At 48.1% G+C, this 16,079-nt stretch overlaps 1 protein-coding gene across 1 annotated transcript in view; it reads right to left on the reverse strand.

The window, feature by feature from the left end:
- Window positions 1-16,079, reverse strand: part of MYO15B (myosin XVB) — an 84,545-nt gene that overhangs the window by 55,480 nt on the left and 12,986 nt on the right. The window contains exons 9-14 of the mRNA XM_050920582.1: window positions 14,678-14,791; window positions 4,272-4,433; window positions 3,799-3,912; window positions 2,410-2,468; window positions 2,187-2,310; window positions 514-609 (exon numbers count right to left, since the gene is read on the reverse strand). Of these exons, the coding sequence (XP_050776539.1) occupies window positions 514-609; window positions 2,187-2,310; window positions 2,410-2,468; window positions 3,799-3,912; window positions 4,272-4,433; window positions 14,678-14,791 (669 nt within the window). The remainder of the gene's footprint in view (window positions 1-513; window positions 610-2,186; window positions 2,311-2,409; window positions 2,469-3,798; window positions 3,913-4,271; window positions 4,434-14,677; window positions 14,792-16,079) is intronic.

Genomic DNA, 16,079 nt, shown 5'->3' on the forward strand with positions numbered 1-16,079 from the left:
TGTTAATCAGCACTGTTAGAAACTTGCATGGCATCTCCCCCATTTTAGCCCATTGGACCTTCTTGCTAATGTTCTTTCTAATCTGTGAGGAGAGAGCTATACTAGAGCAAGAAAAGGGGGAGTGTAAGAGATACTGAGTCTGGAAATTACACTGATTTCCTGCATGGAGGCAAAGCAAAGTGAAACTCCTAAGCTTCCAGAACAAGTCACAGGTGTGATCAGGGTCTCAGATCTCGACTAAGCTGCTTATAAACCCTGTAAAACAGACAAGTGCTCTAGCAGTCACTCTCTCTCTCTCTCTCTCATGAACTTACTCCAGAATTAGCACAAGGTTATGAACAACGTACATAACCTCAGAGACATGCTCTGTGGTGGGAGCACATTGGTATTGGATGAGAGCACCAGATCCAGTCAACCCCCTCCTTTCCTGCAAGGGAGCACCAGCCAGCTGAGACTGACTCGACTAGCTGCATGTGTGCCATTCCCCACCTAATGGGGAAGGTTCTATTTTACCTCTTCCTGGGCAACGACTGTCTGGCTGAAGAAATGTTGGAGACGCTCGTTTGCAAAGTTGATGCACAGTTGCTCCAAGCTGTTCACTCCCAGATCCTGCGGACGTGCGGGAAGACACATGCCTCACTCTTTTCTGTTGTTATTAATCATTATAGTTATTACAATAATGCTGAAGGATCAACCCCAAGAAGGGTGCCCCATTGTGTGAGGCACTGACCAAAGAGTAGGAGGCAGTCCCTGAGCCAAAGAGCTGAGCTTCTCATAGATAAGACAGACACAGGGCGAGGGAAGGGATGAACAATGGGATGGCAGCAAACAGCATGTTAGTTCCATGATTTTGGGGGAAGGGGCACAGCAATTATTCAGAAAGGGATCAGCTAAATGGCAAGAAAGGGGAAGGGAGAGGGGACCCTGTAGGGATTAGGGGGACAGGGCAGGGCAGAAGAGGGTCAGAGGGGCAGGTGTGGAGTAAAGTCAACATGAAGAGGTTGTGCTGCAGTCCCTCCTGGAGGGTGTGCAGAGCTGTACAGAACATGCAGCATCAGCCTCTGCTGACTTCAGCTCATAGTCCTGCCAGCCTGTTCTTGGCAAACCCTGGTACTGCAATACATTAATAGTGTCACAAGGCTTCCATTATAGGTCCTGCTTCCAGGATCTGATCCGAAGCCCTGTGAATCAATGGGAGTCTTTTCATTGACTTCAGTGGTTGTTGGGCCCTTACTCAGGTCGGGAATGGCATGAGAGCAGGAAACAGGGGTACGTGGAAAACAACAACAACTTAAAAAAAATATATATATATAAAAAGTGTTAACCCAACAGAGTTTCAACTTCATCAGAGTGCCCAGGGATGAACGGGCACAATCAGGTTAAAAATCATGTTCAGCAAGAAACAAGTTTCTTACTTATGTTACTGGGAACACCCAAGATGATTAAAACTCAATTTTATTCTATTCTATTTTTAAATCAAGTGCATTTGTCATCATTTGTGCTGCTTGTTTACTTTTGGTGTTTCTCTGGACTTGGACAATGAAAGTGATCTGGCAAGTTTCATTCTCCAGCTCCCTTGTACTAGCATAACATGGCAGGATTGGGGCTGCTAGGGAAGAGTTAAATCCAAACTATTTTCATAGGAATTTATTTCTATTGCTTCTAGGTTCTGTAAGACCTTCTTTAACCAGAACCTAAACACAGGGTTTAAATTAGCATCCCGCTAACAGCCACACACAACTTTCTTTGTCTTTCAACTACAACACTCTCTTCGGGGCCAGGCTTTTGATCTATATTTAATACAGTTTATGTGTTGTTAAAGTGTCAGGTACTGTGATGACTTGGTAGAAACCGGAACAGAGGTGTAGTCTGGATTCAGTTCAAGTTTTAGATAGAGACCTGGGTTTGTTCTGGTTTAATCCCAAGTCGCTTCGCCATCTGCACGCACGCACGCACGCACACACACACACACTCTGCCAAGCTAGCCCTATTATTCTTTTTATATCACTGAAAGTACACACGGTGCTTTATAGACATTTCAAATACACAGGACCCCACGTTTTAGGGGACACTGTCTTCTCCCCCAGCCAACACATATGACCTCCCCCTTCTATATTAATAAATGAACCAGAAGCCCAAGCAGCCCTTTCAATAGCTCCAAGACCATACAATGTAACCAGAGTCACCTCAAAGCCATATATGTCTACAATGCCCACAGTGCTGTTCATTTCCCAGGGGGCTAGCCACTCATTGATCTTCACCAGAAGCCACTCAAAGAGCAGGGAATACAGAGCCTTGGCAATGGCATCCCTTAGTGAGAGAGAAGAGCAAAACAAGTTACCATAAAGACAACACACTGGGGTTTATCTCACCAAACTAAGACAAAGAGACAAAAGCCTTGGAAGTTACCTGGCATCAATGGCGCTTTCAACAGACAAAGGGGTGAATATACGATCATAAGACGTCACCTGGAGAGAAAGAGGTACTATTTGTTATAAAAGACTGATGGGAAATGTTTTTATCCGGAAACCCGTAAGTAATTGATTCAACCTAACAAAGCTCTTTGCCTGGGAAATCCCTTGGATAAAGCAAGGTGAAAGTTAGAACAGAACTTTATTAATAGGTCCCTTTGTGGTCCGGGAGTCAGCTGTCAGAGATCTCAAATCAGGCCAGAATCACATGTGCACTATGGCACACTTACGCATGTCTAGCAATACAAAGGGGTCTTACTGCAGGTGTAGATGTAATTTATGCCCATTTCAATGTCTCTTTACACTGCCAGAGTGACGGAAAGGGGTCTTAGTGTAAATAAGAATGAAACCCATCAAATCTCCCTCTATGACCCACTGCAGGAGTCACTTTCCATTGCTCTTGCTGTCAACTCCCAGAGTTTAAGCCCTCCAGGACTAGTGCCAGGTAGGGAGACCAGATTGCCTAATTTTATAGGGACAGTCCTGATATTTGGACCTTTTCCTATTATCCTATTTTCCTATTCCCCACTCCCCACATCCTATTCCTATTACCACCCTCACACACCCCTGCTGCCCTGATTTTTCATATTTGCTATCTGGTTACTCTAGTGCCAGGACATTCTCATCGGAGGACCCATCCCTTCAGGAGCCTTCTCCCTCCAGCATACTGCCAGACCCTAAGTTTGATGCACTTCAGAGCCCCTGTAAGAGTTACCTCCTTGGTCAGGCTCTTGACTCAGTATATGGTGTAACTTAACTGTAGGGGATGGGGAGTGCAGGAATTTGTTGGTAAATCTCTTAAATTGGAAGGTTTGGATGTTGATGATAATTAGCAATTGGTTTATAGATGCCAGCTCCCCAGAGATTTTAACTATAGGCACAGATATGAACTCCTTAATAAACAGGGCCTTCTTGCAGGATAATTTAGCCTGGCCAGGGGTGGAATCTGTTGCCACATGAGCATGTCCCACTGTATCTCAATCCATGGCCATTAGGATTGCATGCAGTGGGAACACGTGAGCCACTCACATCTGCACTAGCGCAGGAGGAAGAAAGTGCACCCTTGCACAGTCTGCTCTTGGGAATGAAGAGCAGCAGCATTTTGGTTCTCACCTGGATAGGAGGCCTGGCTCTTCAGCTGCGACCTTCCTTGCATCAGTCAGTAGAAGGTAACAGTAAAGCAGCTGCCAGCAGACACGCTGCTCAGATCCCTCTGCAGAAAGAGCACTGGGCTGGGGCACAAGCACTCTTTCTACACAATGCAACCTCAACACTGAAGTCCCTCAGGATGGCGGGGAGCGGGCTGAAGGGGCCATGCGGTACTCACTGTGACTCGGTGAGTGATGGCGCTTTGGAGGAGATCTGCTGAGACATGCAGCAAACTGGCCACCATCTGGATTTCCGTGTCGCTGGGGATGGCTGCAAGGCCAAAGGATTCCTTCTAAATCATGGGGGAGAAGAATGCGTCTTAGCTTGTACTAGATACTGAGTCCCACACTTACCCAGAACACTTCTGAAGAGAATTGAACTCATCCCACTGCATAGGGGTGGGTCACACTGTAGTGGGCAAAATCTTTCCTTTGGCTTGTAGATCAGCTCTTCAGGCTTTAATTATCCCTTGGCAGCCCAGGCATCTGGGTTCTGCTCTCCATTTCCCTGGGTATTTGCTGCAGTCTTGAAGGAGGGGGATGGGCTCTAGATGACCATGTGCACCTGAGACTACACTCCCAAGCCCCATCACACGAGGCTGCTGATCTGTTCAGTATTAGTCAGGGCCAAACTGGGGAGGTGTTAACATACCTCACAGGAGGTAAAACAGATGTTCCCCAGCTGCAGAATGGCAGCCAGCACTGCCCAGATGGAGGTCAGCTGATCATCTGAGAGGCCAATCACCTGCAGAGCTTGCACCAAGACCACAAAGTCCCAATCGTCTTGCTTCCCCGAGAGGTCGCATGCTCTGCCCTGAGAGAACCAACAAAAGCTTGAGAACCACATGGCTCTTTCACACCATCCTCTCGCTCCAATGTCACTTCCCTGCACTAGAGAGGGGCCCAAATAGTAAAGCTCAGATCTGGGTTTCAGAGCTCACGGGGTTAGGTTGGGCCCATCAGAAAGAGAGAGCCCATTTCAGAAACATGCCTACCCAAACTTTTGAACCCCCACAGGCCTCAGGCAGGGGTGCCAGAATAGGGCTGCCAGAGGGCCATGGCCCTCATACTGTTTACCAGCCATAAGGGTCAGGGCCGCTCAGAGGATTCAGAAGGCCTGAGGCAAAGTGGGGAAGCTGTGGTGCTTGTACTCACCTGGCAGCAGTCCGGGTCTTTGGCAGCAGGGGGGCCCTTCAGTCGCTTCACATTTTCTGCAGCACTGAAGGGTCCCCCGCTGCTGAAATACCACCTTAGACCTGGACCGCCGCTGGGCCAGGGCTCGTGGGGCCCCTGTGGGGCCCAGAGGAGTGAGCAGGGAATGGGGTCTTGGGGAGAAGGGGAAGAGTGAGGGCAGGGTCTCAGTGGCAGCACAGGGGAGACAATGCCACAGTTTGGCACCACTGCCCCCCCCCACACTTTTAGGGCACTTCCACTACTCCTAGCCTTGGGGTATTCAGATCTGGCATATTAGACTGAGCCTCTCTCCAGCAAGGAGCGCTCTCCCTCTCCTGACACAGCGTATTCCACACCAGGGCAAACATGACATGAGGAAACGTTGCTGCTGACAGGAATTTACCCTGTCAATTTCCACCCCCATAAGCTACTGCTATGGCAGACATTCCCTTCAGCCCAAATCCTTCTCCCACTGGAACCTGCCCTGCAGTCATGGTGACCTGCAATCTACCGCCACTAGAGGGAGCTCATAATTTGAATAAAGGCAGGAAGGTGTGAGGGAGAAGAGGGAACCCAATTGACTACACTTGGCTCCAGTTTGCATTGGGTTGGGTTGAGACCATCAGAAGGAGATCTCTTGTATTTGCCCAGTGCGTCCAGTCACTTCTCCCTCAGCTTTTAAGCTCTTTGGGGCAGGTTCTCTCTTTATCTGTGTGCATTAGCTATGCGGGGTCATACGCCGGCACCCGTCGCCCTATTATCTGAATGGCAGTATGCACATTGCAGGTGTTTCAAAACAAATTAATAAATCCCATGGAAATCAGGCTAATGCCACAAATTCAGCATAGGACATGCCAGCAGACTGAGCCAGAGCAGAAGGACCGGCTGAGCTCCCAAAGGGGACATCTCCAATGGCCCTGACTAGTCATAAATATAGCAAGGGAAACTTTAAATAAAACCCATAAAAGGCCAGGTAATTGAGTGGTAAATAAGAGATGTACTGAGTTTCTCCAATGAGAAAGCTTCTCTCCCCCTGCAGAGGGTCTGAAGATGAATCATTTTTTAATTGCACCAGTCTGGCAGCAACTTGAGGCTTCTCCAGATAAGAGGGGGTTAACTCACAGGTGATAGAATTGTTGGGTCTAAACTTTTGGTGAACTTTGGGGAGCCAAAACACACCCAGACTGACTGTCTCTGCATAATCCTTCCTGAACCCTTTTGAACAAAGCACTGACCTGCAAACTACTCATGACACCCCCTTTCCCTAGTAGCCATTAGCCTTTATCTCTATGCATTTACTTGTTAACTTGCTTTTCCTGTAAAATCTTGATTAATTATGCATGACCATTATCTTTTGTTAATCACTTTGTTTACTTCTGTGTATAAATATTGATGCTCACCCCTAATAAAGGGGCCACACTTAATCTAAAGCTTTTTAGAGCTAAGGATAGTGTGAGCCCGTTGATCAACGCATTGGTGTCTGGTCTCTGACAGAATTGTGTGCCCCATACCAACTCCGCACGAACTCGGGTGCTGGAGAGGTGAGTGAGGACTTGCTTTATTACCTAACAATTTGGGGGCTCGTCCGGGATTCCTTCTGGTGCGGTACCTCTGTCCAGTGGTCAGACCACTCATATATGAATTGGCAAGGCGCCACAGGAGATTTCTCCCAGCCAATTCAATATTGAGGGGTCGTGTATTGGACAGCAGGGTAAACGCCAGTTGGAGGGCTCCTGTCAGACACCATGGGTCAAGGGACTAGCGTGCCTCTTGAGAGTCCGTTGGGGATTGTAAATAAGTTATGGAACGAAGGGAAACTCCCAGTACAGACAGGAATGTCTAGGAAGAAGTTGTACACACTATGTGTAAGGAATTGGACTGGGTATACCGCGGTATTGGCCGACCCGGAGATGAGGTGGCCTTTGTATGGCTCTTTCGAACAGGCTGCCTTAAGAGGAGTAAAGAGCCAGATCGAAAAAGACCATCCGGGACAGTTATGTTACTGGCTTTGTTGGAACACAGCAGCAGAGCTGTGGAAATCTTTAAAAATTATGGCAGTCAGGTACTCTCCCGAGAGTGAACCCCCTCCAGGTTATTTCGATGAAGGGTGTAGACCACGGCGTGTTTTGACTCGTCAGCTGGTCCCCTCTGCACTTGCCCCTATTCCTCCGCAGGGGGACTCTCTCCATGTAGCAGAGGGGAATCTGCAGAATCCCAAATTGGAATTTCTGCAGAAGGATGAGGAGGAAATGGAGGGGCAAACCTCGGGAGGAGTAGTTACTAGGCTAATGTCCAAACAGATACAGCAGGGTGCATGCCCCCCCCTGAGGATAGCCCAGAGGATGTCCCCGTCAAATCTCTTGCGAGTAATAAAAGTATAGTTAGAGAGATGCCTTTACAGGTGCACCACCAGCTCAGCCCATTCCCCAGGCCTGGATCAACTACGGGAAACAGCAGCAGCCGCAGCAAACTCAGCCTCCTCAATGACGGTACCCCGGGGGCGAAGACAAACAATGTGATGGTCTTATTTCCTTAATGTCTTTAGCCGGCTCCTTTCTCACTTTCTCCCCTCCCAGCAAAGAGCCTCGTTTAACCCTTTCAGTCCAGGGACTGCCTGTCTCTTTCCTCATTGATACTGGGGCTACTTTCTCTCTTTTAAATCATGCCCCCTCTCCCTGGCTATCCTCTGAGGTTAAAACTGCGACTGGGGTGGAGGGCAACCCACAGTCTCTGGGACTCACTTTGCCTTTGAATGTTATTTATGCTGATAAATGTTTTCCTCACCGTTTTCTTTTTTCCCCAGCTTGTCCGATCCCTTTGATGGGCCGGGATTTACTCTGTAAGCTTGAGGCTACTTTAACCTGCACTCCTGAAGGGGTAGGATTATTGATGACAGTGTTAGGAGATTCGGCCCCTACTCAGGGTAATTGGGAAACACCCCCCTCTCTCTCCCCTGACCTCACTGACTTGCCTTCAACCCTCTGGGGAATTTCTGGCACTGATGTTGGCCTGCTCCTTTCGGCAGAGCCCGTAAGGATTCAGGTGAAGCCTTCCTTAACCCCCCCGTCAGTCCCTCAATACCCCCTGTCGCTGGAAGCCCGGGAGGGCATCCGCCCCATTATCGAGGGATTCATTGCACAAAAGCTAGTCCGCCCTCAGCGCACTCCCTGTAACACCCCTATACTGCCTGTCAAAAAGCCTCCTAAAAAGGACGGAGACCCTGTTCGTTGGCGCTTTGTACAGGATCTACAAGTTGTTAATCAGTATGTGGTCCCTCTTCATGCAGTAGTTCCTGACCCAGCTACTATCATCAGCCAAATCCCCTGGGATGCTGAGTGGTTCACTGTTATTGACTTAAAATCAGCTTTTTTCATCATTCCTGTGCACCCAGACTCTCAGTATCTCTTTGGTTTCACCTGGGAGGGACAAAGTTACGTCTGGCAACGACTTCCTCAAGGCTACAGAGACAGCCCCACGATTTTCAGCCAGTGCCTCCGCCACGACTTGGAAGGTTTCACCAGTCCGCAGGGATCCACATTGGTCCTATACGTAGATGACATCCTATTAGGTAATCGCGAAGAAGCTGCCCTCCGCATCGATGGTAAGGCACTTTTATTATACCTACACACCAGAGGCCACAAGGTAGACCCTAAAAAGATTCAGTGGGTCTCACAAAAGGTCCGATATCTGGGCTTCCTGTTAACCCCAGAGGGAAGACAGATGAACCCAGCCCGCATAAAGACTATTCAAAACTGCCCTCTACCGAACACCAAGAAACAACTTCGAGGTTTCTTAAAATTAATTGGCTTCTGTCGCCCCTGGTTGCCGTCCTGCGGGGAGTTAAGCAAACCGCTCCACCGACTCACTGCTAACCTTGCTCCTGACTCTTTGCAGTGGTCCCCGGACACTATTCAAGCCTTTCAGTTACTCAAGGACAGTGTGGCCTCCTCCATGTCTCTCCGCCCCCCCCATTACAGCAAACCTTTTCACCTTTTTGTCCACAAGAGGGGCGGAATTGCTAGTGGTGTCCTTACCCAGCTGAGCGGGCCCCACCATTTCCCGCTTGCTTTTTACTCTCAGCAAATCGACCCTGTCGTTCAGGGAACCCCATCCTGCACCCGGACTCTGGCAGCAGCTGCCCTGCTGATCACAAAGGCAAAGAGCCTAACCCTGGGTCATTTTACCACGGTTTGGACCTCTCATGCCTTGTCAGCCCTTCTGCGTAGGGGCACAACCCAAGTCTTTTCGGCCCATCGTCAGCAACAGCTAGAGGCCGAACTCTTAGAAGACACTAACCTAATTTTTGAAAGGTGTGGACCCCTTAATCCAGCTACCTTGCTTCCTGACCTGCCAGTCCTCCAGGATCAGCACGACTGTGTGGAAGTAGTTTACAGCATCTTACAGATAAGAGACAACCTGTTTGACGTGCCACTGGACAACCCCGATTGCATCCTCTTCTCGGACGGAAGCTCCTTCTATGTTGATGGCAAGCGTTTCACTGGTTATGCTGTCACCTCTGAATGGGACATTCAAGAGGCCGCCTCACTGCCAGGCAACTGGGGAGCCCAAGCCGCTGAACTCTATGCCCTGGCCCGAGCTTGCCAGTTGGCCGCTGGTAAGACCGTTACCATTTTTACTGATAGCAAATATGCTTTTGGAGTTGTGCATTGTCATATCCACCTCTGGAAGTTTCGAGGTTTCCAGACAGCTGCCGGTAAACCCATTCAGCACCTCCCCCTCATCCACAAGCTTTTGGACGCCCTCCAAAAACCCTCTGTCCTGGCTGTAGTTCACTGCCGGGCCCATACTAAAGATAGTAGCCCCGTTACCCGTGGGAATGCCCTGGCTGACGCCTCCGCTAAGAAGGCTGCCACCTTACCTTTAGCCATGCCCACATTGGCTATTGCAGCCTCCTCCTTTACTCCACCGCACCCCGTACCAGTACCCGCTGCTGAACTACAATCGTGGGAGAGCCTCGGGGCCACTCTGGTCAAAGGGACCTGGCTTATGCCAGATGGCCGAGCCTGCCTCCCTCGCTCCACATACCCCGTGGCAGTTCGCTGGCACCATGATAAAGGGGGTCACTACGGCACGCACGCCCTCGTGAACACCATCGCTCGCTTTTGGTATGCTCCAGGCATTCAACCCTATTGCCTATCAATAGTGAAAGCATGCAGCACATGTCAGCGTAATGGACCTGCTCCACCTCTTAACAAAATTAAGGGTGGAAAACCTCCGCCTGCTGCTCCATTTCAACATCTTCAAATTGACTTTGCAGATATGCCAAAGGCTTTTGAAAAAAAAAACACCTCCTTGTTTTGGTTTGCCCTCTGACTTCCTGGGTCGAAGCTTTTCCTACTGCTAATTGTACTGCTGCCACAGTGGCGAAGATTCTCCTTAGAAACATTGTACCCCGTTTTGGCATCCCTCTTGTGCTCGACTCAGATCGCGGACCTCACTTTACTGGTCATGTCCTTGGCCGTTTAAAACAAGGACTGGGCATTTCACACTCCTTTCATACACCCTACCACCCCCAGTCTAGCGGGAAAGTTAAGCGTATAAATAGGGAACTTAAGTTTACATTGGCTAAATACTGTCAGGAAACAGGATTAAAGTGGCCTCAGGTACTTCCCTTGGTCCTGTTTCACCTTCGTACTCGCCCAACCCGCGCATTGGGATTATCCCCCTTTGAACTGCTCTATGAACACCCCCCCTTTCAAAGGCGGGGCGCTACCACGTGCTGATGTTTCACTATTGGGAGGGGATCATTTAACCGCGTGTCAGTTTCTCTCCCTGCAGGCTCGCCTCCGTACCCTTTGGAAAGCCTCGCAGTTTTCCCAGACCGTGCCGCTGGAGGAACAGATCCACCCGTTCCAACCAGGGGACTTCGTCTGGGCCAAAAAGTTCGTTCGTGACGACACCCTCCAGCCAAGGTTTACTGGACCCCACCAGGTTCTTTTGACAACCCAGACTGCAGTGTTCCTGGAAGGACGCAAATCTTGGATCCACCACTCCCACGTCAAGCCAGCCGTAGTGGACCACAGTGACGGACCAGCAGCTCTTGTCACCACTGAGGACACTGCCTTCGACCAGTGGACCAGCTTACCTCTCTCAGACATTAGACTTAAATTGACTCGAAAAAATGAGAGGACCCTTTATTCTGACAACTGTATGTTTTTTTTTATGCTTTTTTAGTTTATTTTCTGCTTATGAAGAATGCTGTGTTTTTGTAAATGACACCTACTCTAACACTTTTCAACGTACCAAACACCTAAGGGAAATGGCTAAAAACTACTCCTCTGGCCAGCCACCTTATGATTGGTGGGGAGCCTTATGAAATTGGCTGCCCGGATTTGGGTGGGTTAAAAAAAAAAAAAAAACTCTTGGTGGGTGTTGTTGGGGCCATAGTAGTCCTTATAATACTGTGTTGCTGTATTCAGTGTGTCCCCTCCCTCATAAACTCATGTAAGTCAGTTTATTCTTTTCCCACTTCAGCTAAAAGCCTTACTCTCTTCAAATTGGCCCAGGCTAAAATTGCCAAGCGGCCCTTGAGATCTTAAAATAGGGTGTAGCTTTTTGATTAATAGTTATCTCAAAGCTACAAATGGAGGAATGTTGGGTCTAAACTTTTGGTGAACTTTGGGGAGCCAAAACACACCCAGACTGACTGTCTCTGCATAATCCTTCCTGAACCCTTTTGAACAAAGCACTGACCTGCAAACTACTCATGACACCCCCTTTCCCTAGTAGCCATTAGCCTTTATCTCTATGCATTTACTTGTTAACTTGCTTTTCCTGTAAAATCTTGATTAATTATGCATGACCATTATCTTTTGTTAATCACTTTGTTTACTTCTGTGTATAAATATTGATGCTCACCCCTAATAAAGGGGCCACACTTAATCTAAAGCTTTTTAGAGCTAAGGATAGTGTGAGCCCGTTGATCAACGCATTGGTGTCTGGTCTCTGACAGAATTGTGTGCCCCATACCAACTCCGCACGAACTCGGGTGCTGGAGAGGTGAGTGAGGACTTGCTTTATTACCTAACAGAATCATAAAACTGTAGGACTGGAAGGGACGTGAAGAAGTCAAGTCCAGCACCCTGCGCAGAGGCAGGACTAAGTAAGCCTAGACCATCCCTGACAGGTGTTTGTCCAGCCTGTTCTTAAAAACCTCCAGCGGTGGGGATGACAAAGGCAGGATGGAACTGGAGCGGGAGTTCAGCAGCCCCATATCAGCTGGGGTCACAGCAAAGAGAAGGAGCCTCAGTACAAAGGGGAGAATCGTCCCTTCCCTCAAACTCTAAGGCTCTGTCTACACATAAAATGCTGCGGCTGCACCGCTACAGCACTGTTGTGTAGACATTGTAGTGACTTCACCTCTCTCAGAAACAGTAGCTAGCTGGACAGAAGAATTTTTCCATTGACCTAGCAGTATCTACGCTGGGGCTTAGATTGACTTAACTATGTCATACACGGTGCGAACACTTTCACAGCCCTAAGCAGTGTAGTTAGGTCAATCTAACTTTGTAGGGTAGACCTGGCCTTAGGCACATAGGTTTGTCCTGTCCAATCAGACCCCCGGTCTGGCACCCTGCAACACCCAACACGTGATACCTCAGAGCAAGGCAAAACGATATGTATGTCCCTTGTGAGAGGCAACAGTCTCATAATGAGAGAGCTGATCACGGTTCTATTCCTGCTTCCTTCACCAAACCTTACCATGACTTTGGGCAAGTCCCTTCCCTGCTCTGTGGCTTAGTTTTCCCCTCTGCAAAAATGGTTCCAATAATACCTGCCCACCTTCACACAATGCTTTGAGCCCCTGAGATGAGAGGTGCCATAGAAGTGCTAAGCAAACATGCCCAGCAATCATTCAGTGATGCAAGGAGGGCGGGGGGAAGCTCCCAACTGACCCCCAACTCTGAACTTTGGTGGATCAGATAAAGAGAGAGAGAGACCAAGATCCAAACTACTCCTGCTTTTGCAAACCCAAAGCTGGACTGGTGAAGTTTTGCCCTTCTCCCCTAATCTCTTCCCACACTTCTCAACAGGCCTTGCCATGTCAATTCTCACTGGGACTTTTCAGGGACATCATTATCTCTAACTCAGGGCTTCTCAAACTTCATGGCACCATGACCCTCTTCTGAGAACAAAGTTACTACTTGACTCCGGGATGGGGGCGGAGACCGAGCCCTGCTGCCTCGGTGGGAGGAGAGGGGGCCGCAGCCGCAGCCTGCCACCTCGAGTGGGGTGGAGTTCAGGCTTCAGCCCTGGGCACCAGCAAGTCTAATGCTGACCCTGGCGACCCCATTAAAATGGAGTCGTGACCCACTTTGGGGTCCCGACACACAGTCTGAGAATTGCTGCTAGATAACTAAAATGTAGCAACATGCCGCTTGGTCCTCCCTTCCCGGGTTGCTAGGGAAAGGTCTAATAATGTCCAGTTCAGGGAGAGATCTTTTAACATGCTATAACTGTCTGATGTGAAGCTGTTGAGCCATTAACTGCCCTAGTCTCCTAGGAACAATCAAGTCATTAAGGGTACTTGTCCCATCCTTGCTAGGTGGAAAGCTGATACTAATCTAATTATGGGTGAGGCTAGGATTGAGTCCTCAAAAGGCAGAGCTATGTAAGGGCTGGTCTACAGGGAAATTGACCGGCATAGCTATAGCAGAATAATTACTCCACTTCAGCTGTGCCAGTCTAACTCCTCTGTGTGGATGTTCTGTTTATTCCAGAATAAAAGTGATTCTTTCAGAATAATTATTTTTCTATAGCTAAGCTGGTCAATTTCCCCCACGTAGACAAAGTCATAGAATCACAGACTTTAAGGTCAGAAGGGACCATTATGATCTTCTAGTCTGACCTCCTGCACAACGGAGGCCACAGAATCTCACCCACCCACTCCTGTATCAAACCCCAGCCTAACCTATGTCTGAGCTATTGAAGTCCTCAAATCATGGTTTAAAGACTTCAAAGAGCAGAGAATCCTCCAGCAAGTGACTCGTGTCTTAATTAAGTCCTTAATCATCACTGCCTTTTATTGCTTCTAAATGTACTGCCATTCAGTTTCTTCAGGCGCTTTGTTTTATTCCGCGAAGGGTAAAGAGAGGCTCCCTTGATCCAGCCCACATCTCTCCAATCCTTTTTAGCCCACAGAAGAATATAGGCCCAGGCAAAAGCAAATTAACCCCATTGTAGAAAGATGTTTTCCAGTGTTGTCAACTCTTATGATTTTGTTATGAGTCTCATGATTATTACTGTTTTCCTTAAAGCCCCAGCTCTTGGAGTAAAGTGGAGATGTGATGATTCCAGCCTTCATTCTTTAAGAAAAAGTAAGTTTCTAGCCCTTGTAGCTGTGCAGAAAACTTCAAAATGTGACCCCAGTGCACCCTGACGGCTCAAAAAGCAGAAGGCGAATAAAAAGAGCACCAAAAATCTATTATTTTTACATAGTTTCATGGTTTTTGTTGAGCCCGACTCATGATTTTTTAACATTTAGGGGTTGGAAATACTGGGCCTCGGTGTTTAGATGACCCATATAAAAACAAGAGTCCCAATAACACAGCTTTTTCCAAGAGGCAATGGAACCTGAATGATGGGAGAGGGAGAAGTGACAGGGACCAACCCTCTCCAAACAGAAAGACACGTTCCTTGGGTCAAGAGCGAGAGGAGCCCAGACAGTGCAGAGGGCAGCCAAGATCCAAACTGTAACCCTGTGCCACCTCCAGGAGGGATAATTCAGGAGGGAAGCACAAAGCTCATCATCTTACCTGTTTCCTGCTGGGTCCCCAGCACCAGGCTGATCAGAGACAAAAGTGCTGGTTCAACCATGTCTCTCCCTCGCCTGGCTGGAGTAACTTACTCCACCCCCCCACTTACCTGATTCAGGTAAAAGTAAGTCTCTGCCTCATGCAGGAAAAGCTTCTCTTTCTGCTCCACAGGCAGCCCCGCCAGCAGCTCATAAAACACATGGTAGCTCCTCTCGCCACAGGCCTGAAAGGAGATCGCTCACACTGTGGGCCAAACGTCTCGCTACACCACCCCATTGCATCAGAGCTAAGGGAAGTCAAAATTTCATCAGACAAATCCCCCAAAGCACGGAACCCATGCGAACCTCTGGGCTTTGCAAAGCCAGGCTGCAGACTGCAAAAGAACTGGCACTCTTTGAAGTTTCCATCCAGTGCTTCCTATCACCAGGATAGAAACAAACACTCCCTTTCACAGGGCTCCCACTGCTGGTCCTTGCACACCCGAGCAGAGCAGGGGGAGAGAAAAATTAATGGAACTTCTAATAAACTTTAAGAAGTGTAGTTCAAGTTGCTGGGGCTAGAGGGAGCTCTTATTTATCCATACTGGGTTCTCCTATCCCTACTGCAAATCTGAGCCAAATAATTCCTGTTAACTTCAGTAGGCTAGATTTTCAGCTGGTATGAATAAATGTGGTTTCATGGACATCAGCGGAGCTACCCTGTCATACACTAGCTGTATAGGGTTGCCAACCCTCCAGGATTGGCCTGGAGTCTCCAGGAATTAAGAGATTAAGAGATTAATCAATGTGATATATGCCATCATGTGCCGGCAATGCCCCTCTGCCATGTACATTGGCCACACTGGACAGTCTCTACGCAAAAGAATAAACGGACACAAATCAGACATCAGAAATCATAACATTCCAAAACCAGTGGGAGAACACTTCATCCTCTCTAACAACTCAGTGACAGACCTGAAGGTGGCAATTTGCAACAAAAAAACTTCAAAAACAGACTCCAAAGAGAGACTGCTGAACTCGAATTAATATGCAAATTAGATACAATTAACTTAAGTGTAAACAGAGACTGGGAATGGTTGGGTCATTACACTAATTTAATCTATTTCTCTATGTTAAGTTCTCCTCACACCTTCTATGGGTCATCTCAATTATCACTTCAAAAGTTTTTTTTCTCCTGCTGATGATAGCTCATCTCAATCGATTAGACTCTTCCTGTTGGTATGCATACTTCCATCTTTTCATATTCTCTGTACCTATAAATATCTCCTGTCTATGTGTTCCATTCTATGCATCCGAAGAAGTGAGCTGTAGTGCATGAAAGCTTATGCTGAAATAAATTTGTTAGTCTCTAAGGTGCCACAAGTACTCCTGTTCCTTTTGCGGATACAGACTAACATGGCTGCTACTCTGAAACCAGGTATTTGCATGGCACTTTTGTAGCCAGTATTGCAAGGTATTTACATGCCAGATATGCTAAACATTCATATGTTCCTTCATGCTTCGGCCACCATT

This window comes from Gopherus flavomarginatus, chromosome 12 (assembly GCF_025201925.1).
Source record: "Gopherus flavomarginatus isolate rGopFla2 chromosome 12, rGopFla2.mat.asm, whole genome shotgun sequence".
In the NCBI taxonomy this organism is placed as follows: domain Eukaryota; kingdom Metazoa; phylum Chordata; order Testudines; family Testudinidae; genus Gopherus; species Gopherus flavomarginatus.